Raw genomic sequence first — 14995 nt, forward strand, 5'->3', positions numbered from 1 at the left:
GGCTTCACTTTTCATTCCAATTTATAGAACTATGAAGAGTTTCATAACTTATATGACTTGCTCTTACTATAGATAAACAAATGTAACAATGTTTACTTTATTCAAATTTAGATCCGTTTTCAACTTTACGGCGTTCTAAACTTTCATGTATTGAGATATATATTTTAAATTAAAAGAAAATTTCATTAGATAAACTTCAACGATATAATAAAAACATCAATCAATTCTAAGAAAGTAACAAACTAACATACTAAAATCAAAATTAAAGCCGACAATGAACAAAATTTCATTAAATTATATTTGTGATCTACGATCTAAAACCTATATTATCCTTCGACACAACAAAATGAATTGCCATGTTAAATTCGTTAATTTAATTTCCAAAAATAGAATATTTTTATTAGTTGTTTGTTTGATCCTCGAGCGCCGAACGAACCATCCAACTCCAAATCCCAGCCGCCAAACCATTTCCTACCAACAGGGATGGTGGGACCCCCCGCTTTTTTATTAAACTAAAAACACTCCAGAAAGATGGAAAATTCAAAATTCAAAATTTGAACGCGTCGTTTATTACTAGCAGAGGCCCAATGCGTGGGGCCCGCCATTTTCCCAAACGGTGCACATTCGACCCGAAAGCATATTCATATAATTCAACCTCGTGACTCTGACGCTTGTCCAAAAACTGTTACAGAGAGAGAAAGAGGAAAGAAGAAGAAGGAGAAAGGAGAACTAATATTTTGACCATTCGAGATTTCGGAGGGGTTTTTATTCTGCGTCTTTCCGACTTCCAAGTCAAGCTTCTCTGCTGCTGCTGCTGCTTTGTTCGTTTGTTGTTTACTTTTCTTAATTGTTAAGGAGGAAGAGAGATTAGGGTTTTGGATCGGAGAGAGAGAGAGAGCTGAGATGACGACGATGGAGAGCTTGATCGGGTTGGTGAATAGGATACAGAGGGCGTGTACTGTGCTGGGTGACTATGGAGGCAGTGATAGTTCTTTCTCTTTGTGGGAAGCTCTGCCCTCTGTTGCCGTCGTCGGTGGCCAGGTCTGTCTATCCCCTCACCGCCTTTGAATCATTTTGTCCCATTTTTTATGATCTTTGTTTGTTAAAGAGGGTTTTGGGTAGAAAAAGTGAGAAAGGATGAGACTTTTTTGGTAGATGTTGATTGAAAATTACTTTCAGTGAGAAAAAAAAAAGAAAAGGAATTTTGGTTTAAGAGACAAAGTGGAACTGATATTCTTTTTATTATTGTTGTTTTTTAACATTTGGTTTTTATTTATTTATTTATTTATTTTATTTTTGGAATGAGAACAGAGTTCGGGGAAGTCTTCGGTTTTGGAGAGCATTGTTGGGCGTGACTTTCTCCCCAGAGGATCAGGTTGATTTAAAGCTTTGAGTTTATTTCACAATGTTTATTTCTTCTTTCTTGGTTTTCTATCTTTGATTATGCATTGTTTTCTTAAATAATTGCAGGGATTGTGACGAGGCGGCCTTTGGTGTTGCAGCTCCACAAGACAGATGAAGGAACCCAGGAGTATGCCGAGTTCCTTCACCTCTCCAAGAGAAGATTCACTGATTTTGGTATGTAAATGATCTCCCTATGTTACCTGTATAGATGCGAATGTAGGTTTCTTTCACTTAATGTAAGTGTAAGATTGATTATTTATAGCTAATAAATGATGGATTTTACACAACTGTGTTGTTCACGTTCAGCTCATAGAGAAAAGTAGTTCTCCATTTGATCACCTTATTTGTAGTAAAGCTGCAAATTTTGACGTCTGAGCATTTATAGTTGGCCCACCTACTGAAATCTGTTGAGCACCTCTAATGATTCATTTATTTAAGTTTAGGTAGAAGCAAACTGTCAATCTGATTACATTGGGAGACAAATAGATTCACATTACAGATCAATTTTGAAATGATTTGAAATGAAGGTTTGGTTAATCTTTCAGTTGGGATTTTTAATGAGCTTGTCTGCCGATTGATAATTTTTTTTTGTTTTTTTGTTTAATAGTAACTCATGCACATGCTCTTGATATGGCACTTTGCTATCTTGACCTGACAGTGTCTATTGCTTTATTGCAAGAAACTGACACCCAAAACTGATATGTACTCGTCTTTCTACAGCCATGGTTCGAAAGGAAATTCAGGATGAAACTGATAGAATAACAGGAAAGTCAAAACAGATATCTCCTGTTCCCATCCATCTCAGCATCTACTCCCCGAATGGTATGTTACTAATACCATTTTTTTAAAAGTTTATTTATTATGTAATGTTTTAATGCACTCACCGGAACCTTGTCGTCCAAGCAACAAGCTGTAAATTTTCAAAGCCTTGTTGCAGTTAGCATCACTCTTTTGTGTGTGTGTCTTGTGGGTTAATTTTGTATTGCAATTTATCATCTTTGTGCTTATGCTTTGTTGTAGCTCCTAGCAGTAATTGGTAATTGTAATTGGCTCAGATGATTATTTCACATATGCACTCCTAAAATTGTAACTTAAAAAAAAGACTCCTTCACAAAATTTTGAGGCTGTCACAGTTCCTAAGCGTAATATGTTTTTATGTGAGACGGAAATATATATGTAAATTCGGATGATCTTTGCTAATAAAGTGATCTAGTTTTGGCACCCCTTTGATAACTCTTAGGTATTACTTCTTCTAATCTTTTTTCTCTTGCATTAATGTCACTTTTTGTGGTTCATCTATGTTCTTTTGTGGCATAAGAGGGGAGGAATGTTGGAGTTTCATTTTACATTATCAAATTGTTGTATTTCTTTTGCTTACACTAATTCTTGATCTCCTTTGTTTGGCAGTTGTCAACTTAACCCTAATTGATTTACCCGGTTTGACGAAAGTTGCTGTTGGTATGTTTTATTTCCAATGCTGATTGTGTGTTGAATTGCATGATGCGATTTTATTTGTCAGTCACCAACCAAGACGGTTATTCTTTTCAGAGGGCCAGCCTGAAAGTATTGTTGAAGATATTGAAAATATGGTTCGATCTTATGTTGAGAAGGTAATGAATCATTATGAAATCATAAACATGCACAAACACCTACATTCAGGAATTGACATTCAGGGAGTTTTGAAGTCACTGACTTGTTGCCAAATGCACAGAAATATTGATGTCCAATGATATGATTGAAATATGTTATAATTAACAAAAATTGTTGGTCTTTCTCACTTCCAACTAGCCTTGTCAAAAGCTATACTTGTTTTGTGTTTCAGTTTTATAAAGTCAAGCTTGAATATTGTCCATCTGTCACTGCTTTTAGTAACTGTTGCAAATAGTAATGTATATATTTTTTTTTGGGTGGCATTTGTAGCATCTCATGCACCTTCAGGAGTGAGATCCTGTTTTGCAGGAATGTGAGGCCACTCGTCAACTGGCCTCTCACATTCCACAAAACAGGATCCTGCTCGTGAAGTTTTTATGTAGTTTCTCTACATCCATTACAGAGTTAACCATTTCTCTTTTCCTATGATGGTCACTTGACTTCTAATTGATGAGTTTGTGCTTATTGTAGCCTAATAGCATCATACTAGCAATATCTCCAGCCAACCAAGATATAGCCACATCTGATGCTATCAAACTTGCTAGGGAAGTGGATCCAACAGGTATGCTCTATTTATTCCTGAGTGTAGCCATTTCCCTCTTTTGACTTGTGCTATTACTTAATTTTGTCTTCTCTTACATCATTCTCGTTATAACTTGCAGGTGACCGAACATTTGGGGTGTTGACAAAGCTTGATTTGATGGACAAAGGAACTAACGCGTTGGATGTATGATCTCTCTCTCTCTCTCTCTCTCTCACTATAAAGCTCAGTCCTATGTAAATGGTATTTGACTGAGCAAGCTTTCTGGTGAAATACATTTAAAATTTCAAATAGATGAGACCGGGCCTTTAGCATTCAAAATACAGCAGTTTTCAAACATATTAAAGTGATCTATTTTTTATTTTTTATTTATATAAAATTTTATGGAAGTGACCCTTAAAACTCTGCTCTGGTTTTCTTTACATTTTACTATGCTTGAGACTTGATACCCTTTGCACTCAGTGTTTGAACCTAGAACAAAAAAAAAAAAAAAGTACAGAATTTGTTCTTTAATCTCTTATATCTCTGTCCACAAAGGTTATTGAAGGAAGATCTTATCGCCTGCAACATCCTTGGGTTGGAGTTGTCAACCGTTCACAAGCAGATATTAATAAAAACACTGACATGGTTCTTGCGAGGCGAAAAGAGCGTGAATACTTTGCAACCAGTGCCGACTATGGGCACTTAGCTAGTAGAATGGGTTCTGAGTATCTTGCAAAACTTCTCTCGAAGGTTAGTATAAAATATGTTTGTTGCAATGGAAAATATTGCTCGAAATAGGGATCATTATCCGTTGCTTGAAATAGGGTATCTTTTTTCGTTGCTTGACAAAAGGTATCATTTTGATGGGTTGATATTGTTTATAGCACTTGGAGACTGTGATTAGGGCTCGAATTCCAAGTATCACATCTATGATTAACAAAAGCATTGATGAACTTGAATCGGAGATGGACCATCTCGGTAGGCCTATTGCCGTTGATGCTGGGGTGAGCTGTCTTTATCTTCTGCACTTGATCATAAATAAAATGATTTTTGGGCAATCATGAGTTAGTAACCAAGAGTTTGTATTTTAGGCTCAATTATACACTATCCTGGAACTTTGCCGTGCATTTGACCGGATTTTCAAGGAGCATTTAGATGGAGGGTAAGACAAGATCTATTTATTAAAACTTCGTCTCATCAATGTATATAGAATTTAGTTTCTAGTATGAAAACTATTGAGATCTTAAATTTGACCAATTTTGAGTCTTAAGTTTATTGGAGCATATGTAATTATGTACCATTGAGTTGATTTTATACAATGATATGCTTTTGGAGATTATGTTAGTGTTTTTTATATTCTCTTTTAATACATTATTGACCTTTTTTAATTCTCAAGTATCCTTAGCAAAAGTGCCAAAAGCTGAACTCGCTTGAGATAAGATGCATATGCTAGAAAATTAAATTTGGGTATTCTAAATTTAATGTAGTATGCTGGACTACTCTGTGCGTGATCTGTGATCTAAATCTAATGTAGATGCTTAGTTAGTAATAGCCGGTTTGGCTGGAATGTTATTTGATGTGGAACTACTTGGAGAGTCAAGGTTTGGCCATTTGTAAGTATTTAGTAATGGGGTACCCTAGGTTAATGGCTTTGGGTTGGTTTTAACTTTTAACAGTTCTTGACACATCACTTCCCTGGTGGAGCCTGAAACACAGCTAGTTGCATGTGCTAGTCTTTTGTTGCTTGCTGAACACTTTCACTTTGCATAATACACTGCTTCCTAGGGACATGCGAGTGCTACAAATTTGTCATATAGAATGGATTTGTTAACTTAAAGTTGTAGTATCCTCAGATGAATTGCTGATTTCTTTGACCAAAAAATGCCTACAATACTGTTGTCTGATGATATACTTGCGCTTCATTTTGTCATTTTAGGCGGCCTGGGGGTGACCGGATATATGGTGTCTTTGACAACCAGCTGCCTGCTGCATTGAGGAAGCTTCCATTTGATCGACATCTTTCTTTACAGAATGTGAGGAAAGTGGTTTCAGAGGCTGATGGTTATCAGCCTCACTTGATTGCTCCAGAGCAAGGTTACCGCCGCCTAATTGAGGGATCACTGAATTATTTTAGAGGGCCAGCTGAAGCTTCTGTGGATGCTGTAAGTTATCCCCTTTTATGTACTCTCCAGTAGTCTGGCTTTGTCAGAAATGTTTTTAAAGTTCATCTAGTTGTCAAGAACCTGATAAACTTTTGCATCTTTGACTGACTGAAAATCCATATTTTAGGTCCACTTCGTCTTGAAAGAACTTGTAAGGAAGTCATTAGCAGAAACTCAGGTGAAGGGAGTTTGTCTGTTACTTATAAAGCTTAACTATTGTTCTTCCAATGAGAAAATGGATTGATTTTGATGTTTGTGACTCAGGAATTGAAGCGCTTTCCGACTCTGCAAGCTGAAATAGCTGCTGCTTGTAATGAAGCCTTGGAAAGGTTCCGTGATGATAGTAAGAAGACAACTCTTCGATTAGTGGAGATGGAATCTTCATATTTGACTGTGGATTTCTTTCGGAGACTTCCCCAGGAAGTGGAGAAGCCAGGAAACCCAGGTACCACGACTTCTCCCGCTGTGGACCGATATGCAGAGGGTCACTTTCGGAGGATAGGATCGAACGTATCCTCTTATGTGGGAATGGTGTCTGAGACACTGAGGAACACAATCCCCAAGGCTGTCGTTCATTGTCAAGTCAGAGAGGCCAAAATGTCGTTGCTAAATCACTTCTATATACAAATAGGAAAGAGGGAGGTACTCTCTCTCTCTCTCTCTCTCTCCCCTAAATACAGACATAAACACTTTTGGATGCTGAGTGATTATGGATTTATTTCATGTTAGCTTGGATTGTCTTCATTGCATTGCCTGCAGCTGTTTTGTCATTTAGACGAGTGTCTATAGACTAGAAGGCACAAGCTTGTTGTGGTTGCTGTTTTACATGATTATGCCCTTTCAATTTCAAAATTTGTTCTTAACGTAGGGCCCATTTGATAACCGTTTCAATTTTAGTTTTTAGTTTTGATTTTTTGTTCCAGAGTATAAAGGAAAAAGAGGGAGAATGGAAGTAAGAATGAGAGTGGAGATGGGATTGAGAGGGAAGATGAGGGGAGGATGCGAGGGAGGAGTAACAAAAGTGAACACAAAAACTAAAAATTGAAATCTATTTGAAATTGTTTTCACTTTCAAGTTTTTGTTTTCACTTTTGTTACTCCTCTCTCACATCCTGCCTTATCCTCTCTCATTTTCCTCTATACTCTTAACACAAAAAATGAAAACTAAAAACTAAAATTGAAATGGTTATCAAACGGGCCCGTAGGTGTAAGCTTTTTATTTTTATTTTTGGTCATTAGGAGGTGTAAGCTTATGATTCAACCTTAGGTGCAATGTGTTGATTGTTTTGGATTGCAATAGCTGTGTTCGCTTATGGTTTTGATTAGTTGCCGCTTTGGCTTGTGTTTCAGGCTAAGCAGCTTTCCCAGCTGCTTGACGAAGACCCATCGTTGATGGAGAAGAGGCAACAGTGTGCTAAAAGGCTTGAATTATACAAGTCGGCTAGGGATGAGATTGATTCTGTATCATGGGCTCGCTGAGAAGAATTAATAATCAGACACATCAGAGTTACTGCCACCGTTATGTAAACACGACCGAATTTATTGAATTGTTGGACAATAGAGATCTTGTCCTTTTTTATTTTTCATATTGTTATTCTATGTAATTGTTGACCCAACTTCTCTTGCTTTGGGATGGGATGTTGAATTGTTTTATTCTTTTTTTCTTTTTTCTTTTTCTTTTTTTTTTTTGGGTCAGATCGATTGTTGTATTTCTTTTGATTACTATTGTGATCATATTAATCTTTTGTACATCTCTAATACCTTTGTGATATAGTATATTTGAGCATTGCATTAATTATGTCCGGTTCAATTGAGTTTGCAAAATGTAAGAATGGAGATTGGTCCAACTGGTTTTGTACAAACAACTGATTCAGTGTTTGGATTGGAAGCAAACGAAAAAAAAAAAAAAAAAAAGCCTTGTGTCTAAAACACGACCAGAAGAGGGTAGACAATATTTGTATTGGTTTTCTTAAAGAAACTTATTGTTAATAAACGTCATTACCATTAAATAAAAGTGAATGAAAGTACATTGGACTATTAGTCCTTGAACTAGTATCTAAGTTTCAATTTGGTCCTTGGTTTTTCAATTTAAAGGTTTCAATTGTAGAAACTTTTTAAATAATAAGTGCATATACCTTCTTTAAATACTTGCTCAAAAATATAAAATATGTTGTAAAATAAACGGTATATGCCGAAATATTGAGTTGCATGTAAAGTAAATGAGACAATATTTAATGAGGTTCGGCCTACATCCTCGAAGAGCAGCAGCAATAACTTTTCTATTAAGTAAAATAATAGGGATACAACTTTAGTATTTACAATCTCTGTCTCACTGATATTTCTCCTCTGCTCTCATTTCTCTCCTCTCACTCTCCTCTTTGTTTTTCCTTCCTCTCTGTTTGAGCTCTCATTTGCTTCTCTGATGGTGTGTCATTACAATGAAGGGAGGAAGTCCATTTATAAGCAAAGCCTCTTGGCTTCCCGTGAATGTGCAATTATTTCTTCCAATACGTGGACTCCATTTCTACAACACCTTTATCATCACTTTACCCACCTGGACAACAAGTCTTCAAATGAATAGTTAGTGGATTCCACCACATTCTTTGCAAAAAAATCTTTAAACATAGTTATTGGTACTCCGAAAAAAGCCATTATGTATTATTCTATCATTTTTCTCATGTTTTTTTATACATGAGAAATGTATAATGAATTTTGTTGAGTGCTAATAACGGCTCTTTTTATATTAAAAATAATAATAATAAATTTAAAAAATAAAAAAAAAAAAAAACATAAATAAGCCCCTCTCACAACATCCCTCCATAATAATTAAAAAAAAAACATTTCCTTAACATCCCACTGTTAATACACTTCCTTGACATTATACATTTTTGCACTGTAATGACACTGAATGTCACTCCACCTTTTACATTGGATGACCACTTTTTATACTGCAATAACATCTTATATACTGTTAATAACACTATAGCAAACCCAAGAAAAGTTGCAGAGCCATACATAATGCCATTCCATACTATTTATTCATTTTCCCTTATTTTATTTTATTTTGAAATCTCAACTCTTAAATCCAGTTTTTCTCTTTCCCTATGAAAAAAACACTACTCATTTTTCAAATTCGTTTTCTCACCCCATGAGATTTTCCACTTCTTAAACAGAATCACCAAAAGAAGGATAAGTAGCAACTGCTCATGAACGAGAGTAATAGCAAGAGAGGAATATGATTCCACAATAACGTCAACAATATGCATGTTTTTAGCAAGCTTAAGACAAAAAGGAAGGGCCCAAAAGTATTTCCACAAACACGAGAAATTATAAAATGATACTGTAGTATGGCCACACGGTATAAAGTTACATATGTTATAATATGGATGGATGATAATGTTGATATTCCTCTTTTTAAGGAACAATATCAATAATATTCACTTATATATAACACATTAAACAAATTATACCACGTTGTTATACTACCGTACTACACCACCAATGTAGTTAACACATAGATACCAGTCACACGACTGAGGATTGTTACGAGCAGCCTCCACATGTGGCCATGGAACTCCAGTTCTCACCATCTCGAGGGTTTTAAAAAAATAAAAATAAAAATCCGAGTATGTGGTCCTTGTATGTAGCCTCCACATTGCTACGAGCAGCCTCCACATGCTTAGTTCCCGCTTAGTTCCCGCACAAACTCTTTTCATAATCCTCTGTGTGGTCCTTGTATGTGGCTCTAGGAATTTCCACAAACTGTTGTGTCCCTATTATATTCGAGTTGTTTGGGTTTGGGTAGAAGCCAAATTTAGGACCCTCTCCAATGTCTATTCTGGCTATTCACAAGTTAGGAAAGACACAAAATGACCCTTTTACAAGAAGGAATATGAGACATGGGCACATGGCAGTCGCGTTCACTAAAATCTACCTTTCTTTTTGGACTGAACTACTTTTTTTATATTATACAAAGTGATATTTAAGGAGAGGGAAATTGAACTTAGGACTTAGGATGCAGGAGTAAATGTACGATTGTAGTTAAATTTTTTCATTCACTCACATGGATTTTATATTTCAAAATATTAAACTTGACCAAAACTAAAATTTGTTGACAAAGCTAATCGTAGGTTCTTCTCTTCATCGGAACAATATGGCCGTTATGCTCATTACTAAACTTGTTGAAGAGATGAAATATAACCAAGGTATATCTTTTTTATCAGAGGTTGAATCGATCATCAGAAGAAGAATTAGGCCAAAAATTAGGATACATTCTGGGAAAATAAAACTTCCATCAAAGAGAAGCAAATGAAAGGCTTTCATAAAAATTCTCGTAGAATCGAGAATGAAGTTTTCATTCTGTACATGCCATATCATGAATTAGTAATTGCATCCAATCTCCAAAAAATCCCATTTCTTTCGAACTTTCTCTTTTTGGAATGGAATTTTTACAGAATCCCCATGAATAGGATCAAACCTTATTCCATGGTATTTACATGAGATTCCTCTTTCTTATTCTTAAACAAGTCCCCGATAATTAAAACCACACTGGACTTAGCTCAGCTTCTACATCTCTCACCACCAGTTATACCAGGATGTCCAATATTTCATCAACTCCACCCCCAGTTGATAGGTATTTCTTTGCTTTTAATTATTTTATTTTCTTGCACAGAAAGCTGCTCGTTTCGCAAGCTCATTGTTGTTCAGTGTTTGAAGTTCAAATGTGGATTGACCATTGTTAAAAGCCTCGGTGCAAGAAAATTAATTTGATTTTAAACAGTATGTTTGTTGAATCTTGAATATACTTGAGAACTTGGATTTAGATTTCGGATAATATATTTAAGCTAGAAAATTCAATATGTTGCCTATATACTACACATACTTTTTTTTGTACGTACATCATTTTATTTTTAAATTGTTTTGCAATTCAACAAATGTATGATCAAATTATTAATTTAAGCACATACGTATGGTACTTTAAGTTTCATGTATGATGTAATGGATTTTCATGCAATTTAATCATGTATCCACCAAAATCATGTCCACTTCTTGACTTGTTCACAAATTATTAATTTCCATGATTTTTTTTCTTTATTTTGGATGTTTTTAGTGTGCTTATTTCTATTTAAAAAAAACGTGGCTAATAGTAATTTTCTTAGACCCCCGTTTGGGATTGCTTTTTTTTTTTTTTTTTTTTTGTTGTTGCCAAAAACCTGCTTCACTTTAAAGTTAAAGTTAAGTAGTTTAAGGTGTTTGGTAAAAATAAAATATTCTGAATATTTTAAAAGTAATGGCCCTTTGACCGCAACTTTTAAAAGTAGCCATTATGTTCCTTTTCAAAGTTGACTTCAAAAGAAGCCAAGATGAGCATTTAATGAATTTTTTTTTCAATTCCTATAATACCATAATTAATTTTTTTTTTTAAATGACATTGTTTACCAACACCACCTTCATTACCATCACCACCACCACCTCCACCCCTACCACCACCACCACCACCAACTCCTCCATCTCCACCTCCACCTTCATTACAACCACCACCATAACCACCACATGATTAGTACATAACACTTTCAACATTACGTTTATTTTAGTCATTATTCACAGTTACAAAAGTTTTATATCAAAATTTACCAAACAATTTTGACATTACTTTTTATATACTAACACCACTTTAAAAATATTGTTTATCAAACATGGAACATCTTTACTTTACAGCTGATTATTTTTAAAACACAACAAAAGCTGCTTTTTTTAAATAGTGACAGCAATACCAAACTGACCGTTAATGCCATCACTTTCACTCTTTTATTTGGCAGCATCTTAGTTATCCTTCAAAACTTGTAATTTTATTATTATTAATGTTTGTGGAAATTTATGGACATTAAAAAGATGAATTAATGTACTTGTAAGACAGGTTTATTATTCTAATGTAACAGAATTGGCTTCTTCGCATCAAGATAAGGGATGTACTCGACCATATATACATTATCCATCCTTATGCAATACACATTGTTTTACTTTTCCACATCAGGACGATATTAATGTATCTTTCTCCTAGCCAGATTATATATATATATATATATATATTTATTTATTTGATAAAAGGATATGTCATTTAGTTCAACTTGATATGTTCACTAATTCGTAATCAAAGCGGAATTAAAATGTGGAGTTAAATTTCAATTACGGTTTACTCCTGCTTTTATTTCACATAAAGGAATGAAAGTATAATAATTCCTGATTTTAGAGGAATTGACTCTTGGATGGGGGGTGGTATTCTAATCCTAGAGAATTAACCCATGAGTAATTTATCTTTTTTATCCATTATACCCCTCACATATTTTTTGTTAAAATTTCTAATATGCCATCTACTTTAACTCAACAAAAATTTGCTTATAAAATAATTTATTTAGAATAAGGGCATTTTAGTAATCATTTGAGTTTATTCAATTCCGATTTATGGGATTTAGTAAACAACTTATAAGGAATTAGTATCATTCCTATATCCCAATTCGAGTTAGTTTAGTAAACAACTTCAATGGAATCCGGATTCTAACTCCTCATTAATTCATTTTCTCCTTATCTAATTACAGATTAGTAAATATGTATAAACATTAAAAAAAGACATTATGTAAAATCTTGAGAAAATGCAGTAATATTATGTTTATGCTTTACCAATTAAACTTGTTGAAGTTGAAAGAGTAAAAGTTTGCAAGAAATATAGAGTCAGTTTATAAACCTTTGTAAAAAAAAAAATATATATATATATATAGTTTCTAGTTTATAAGTTCACTTAATTTATGTCCGTGTTAAAATAGATTTTCTATTTAAACCCCACAATTTTCTTTGTTAAATGATTTTATTCGACAATGAAATAATGTTTTCACATGGATTTAATGTTTTGATATTAAATTTGACAAAAATTAAAATATGACAAAAATTGTTGATATTTTAACTTCCAACATCCCACCTTCTTTTCTGACCACTTATAAAGGATCATCCCATTTGCCGAAGGAAAAAAAAAACTATATATTCATAGTTGCAACCTCACTCGACTTAGCTTAACTTTACCTCTCTCACCACCACCACCTCCAACGATGTCCAATATTTCATCTACTCCTCTCCCACTCGATAGGTATTTCTTTGCTTTTCTTTTCTTTGATTTGCTTTGCTTTCCTTTTTTCTCTTTTCTGTTCTTTTCTTCTCTCTTTCGCACATGAAGCTGCTCGTTTCGCAAGCTTATCGTTGGTGCATGTTTAAAGTTCGCCTGTGGATTGACCATTGATAAATCCTCAGTGCATGAAGCTTAATCTGATTTTAAAGATGGGAAATTCAGTGTTCTTCTTTTCCATTTGTTGAATCTGTATCTTGACCTTTGATTGTAGATTTTGGATAATATAAGTTAGAAAATTCAGTATGTTGCCTATGACTTTACAGCATAATCATATTCTGGACTATATTAGTCCAAGCATTTTTTGTCCAGACAATCATCTTGTTTTCTTTTTCTTTATGTTCAAATTTTTTGTTGTTCTGCTGCTGGCCTTAATCCTCCTCCTGTTTTGTGATGGCAGGAAATGTTCGCTTTCCCTTATCGCTCCTTTGGAATCAATTCTATTCGACATTGATGGAACATTGTGTGATTCAGATCCCCTCCATTACTATGCTTTCCGTGAAATGCTTCAAGAGGTAGGCTTTAATGGAGGGATTCCTATCACTGAGGAATTCTACAGTGAACATTTTAGTGGAAAGAACAATGAGTATCTTTGCAGTACCGTCTTTCATGACTGGGATCTCCAAACAGCAAGGAAATTTTTGGACGACAAGGAAGCCATGTTCCGGAGGTAATTTAAAGAAATTATGGTATTTGCTGCTGCATAATGGTTTGCTATATTTATTTATATATCAAGCATGTTGTGTTACCTGTCAATAGTCTAGTTTGATAGTTTGTTGGCACACATTTCCATAGAGTGTTCAAGTTTTGCTTCTATTCCTGAACCTGACTTAATAAAGGACATATGCAGATTGGCTGCTGAACAATTAGAGCCTGTCAAGGGTCTGGATAAGTTGTGCAAGTGGATCGAAAATCAAGGCTTCAGAAGGGCTGCTGTAACAAATTCTCCAAGAGCTAGTGGCGAGCTAATGATATCATCTTTGGGGCTCTCGGATTTCTTTGAGATTCTTGTTATCGGAGGCGAATGCACACGGGCAAAACCATTTCCTGACCCTTACTTGAAGGCTCTCGAAACACTTCAAGTGTCTCACAAGCATGCTTTCATCTTTGAGGTTTGTCTTTAAGGACTGTGTGCTTTGAATTAACGAATAACGATAACGTTCCTGAGTAAATTTTGATATAAGTTGCACCATTTTTTTTGTTTTGTGTCGTTAAGGATTCTGTTTCTGGAGTGAAAGCTGGAGTAGCAGCTGGAATGCCAGTAGTTGGTTTAGGCACAAGGAATCCCGAGACATGGTTGACTGATGCCGGAGCCACTTTCGTTATTAAAGATTTTGAGGACCCAAAATTGTGGGAAGCACTGGAAGAGTTGGAGAGGAAGGCAGAGGCAACAACAGTTGCAACTTGAAATGGCAGTAACATATTACATATAATACAGGAACAAAAGCTGTAAACTCAAATTGATGAGGCACCAATAGGCAGTATCTCTATTTAATAAGCCTTATTATGCTTATGTTCTTGTACCTTATTATAATCTGTTCTTTTTGTTCCGACTTATCTCAAACGATTCTTCTTTCGATGACTTATGAATAAAAGCTTAATTGTTCCAAGAAAAAAAAATTCAAATAACATCATCTCAAGATTGAGGTGATTACATTATTATGTTTAGATAAATGGTTTTTATTCTGTCATTCCAATTTATTATGTTTATTAACACACTTCGCTGCTTATTGGCACCAAGGCAATCAGTAATTCAAAGACTTCTAATCCTTGGTTCAAACAGATTTTAAATCCTTTTACCAAACGGAAAGATTTTAAATCCTTCTCCCAAACATATTTCAAAACCTTTTGAAGTTGATAAACTTTTTAGTCATATCATTGAATTCGTATTTCGTATACAACGTGAAGAACTCAATTAATAGTGTAGGTATTCAATCTAGCTTGCTTGCACTTGTTGCAAACAGAAGCACGTGAGCAGAAGTATTTTAGTTATATATACATACTGCGGTTTCCTTTTTACTCCGGTTCTTCAAGTCTCTCCAGGAATCCTATTCCCACAAGAACATGGATTCTCCACCTCCAT

The 14995-nt window shown here is 34.7% G+C and overlaps 2 protein-coding genes across 2 annotated transcripts; both read left to right on the forward strand.

The window, feature by feature from the left end:
* The first annotated feature begins 647 nt into the window (after window positions 1-647).
* DL1D (DYNAMIN-like 1D) lies at window positions 648-7536 on the forward strand. The gene is made up of 15 exons (XM_008234070.3): window positions 648-1041; window positions 1312-1375; window positions 1471-1578; window positions 2125-2226; window positions 2812-2862; window positions 2953-3014; window positions 3526-3616; window positions 3717-3781; window positions 4133-4327; window positions 4462-4581; window positions 4669-4739; window positions 5514-5739; window positions 5867-5917; window positions 6004-6381; window positions 7089-7536. Exons 1-15 carry the CDS (start codon window positions 904-906, stop codon window positions 7215-7217), a joined length of 1851 nt encoding a protein of 616 aa, XP_008232292.1. The 5' UTR covers window positions 648-903; the 3' UTR covers window positions 7218-7536.
* A 5201-nt stretch (window positions 7537-12737) lies between these two features.
* On the forward strand, window positions 12738-14469 carry LOC103331449 (2-deoxyglucose-6-phosphatase-like). Its single transcript, XM_008234071.3, has 4 exons — window positions 12738-12876; window positions 13313-13582; window positions 13763-14024; window positions 14129-14469. The coding sequence occupies exons 1-4, from the start codon at window positions 12839-12841 to the stop codon at window positions 14318-14320; spliced, it is 762 nt and encodes a 253-aa protein (XP_008232293.1). The 5' UTR covers window positions 12738-12838; the 3' UTR covers window positions 14321-14469.
* Window positions 14470-14995: the final 526 nt, after the last annotated feature.

This window comes from Prunus mume, linkage group LG5 (genome assembly GCF_029339155.1).
Source record: "Prunus mume cultivar Tortuosa linkage group LG5, ASM2933915v1, whole genome shotgun sequence".
Lineage (NCBI taxonomy): Eukaryota > Viridiplantae > Streptophyta > Magnoliopsida > Rosales > Rosaceae > Prunus > Prunus mume.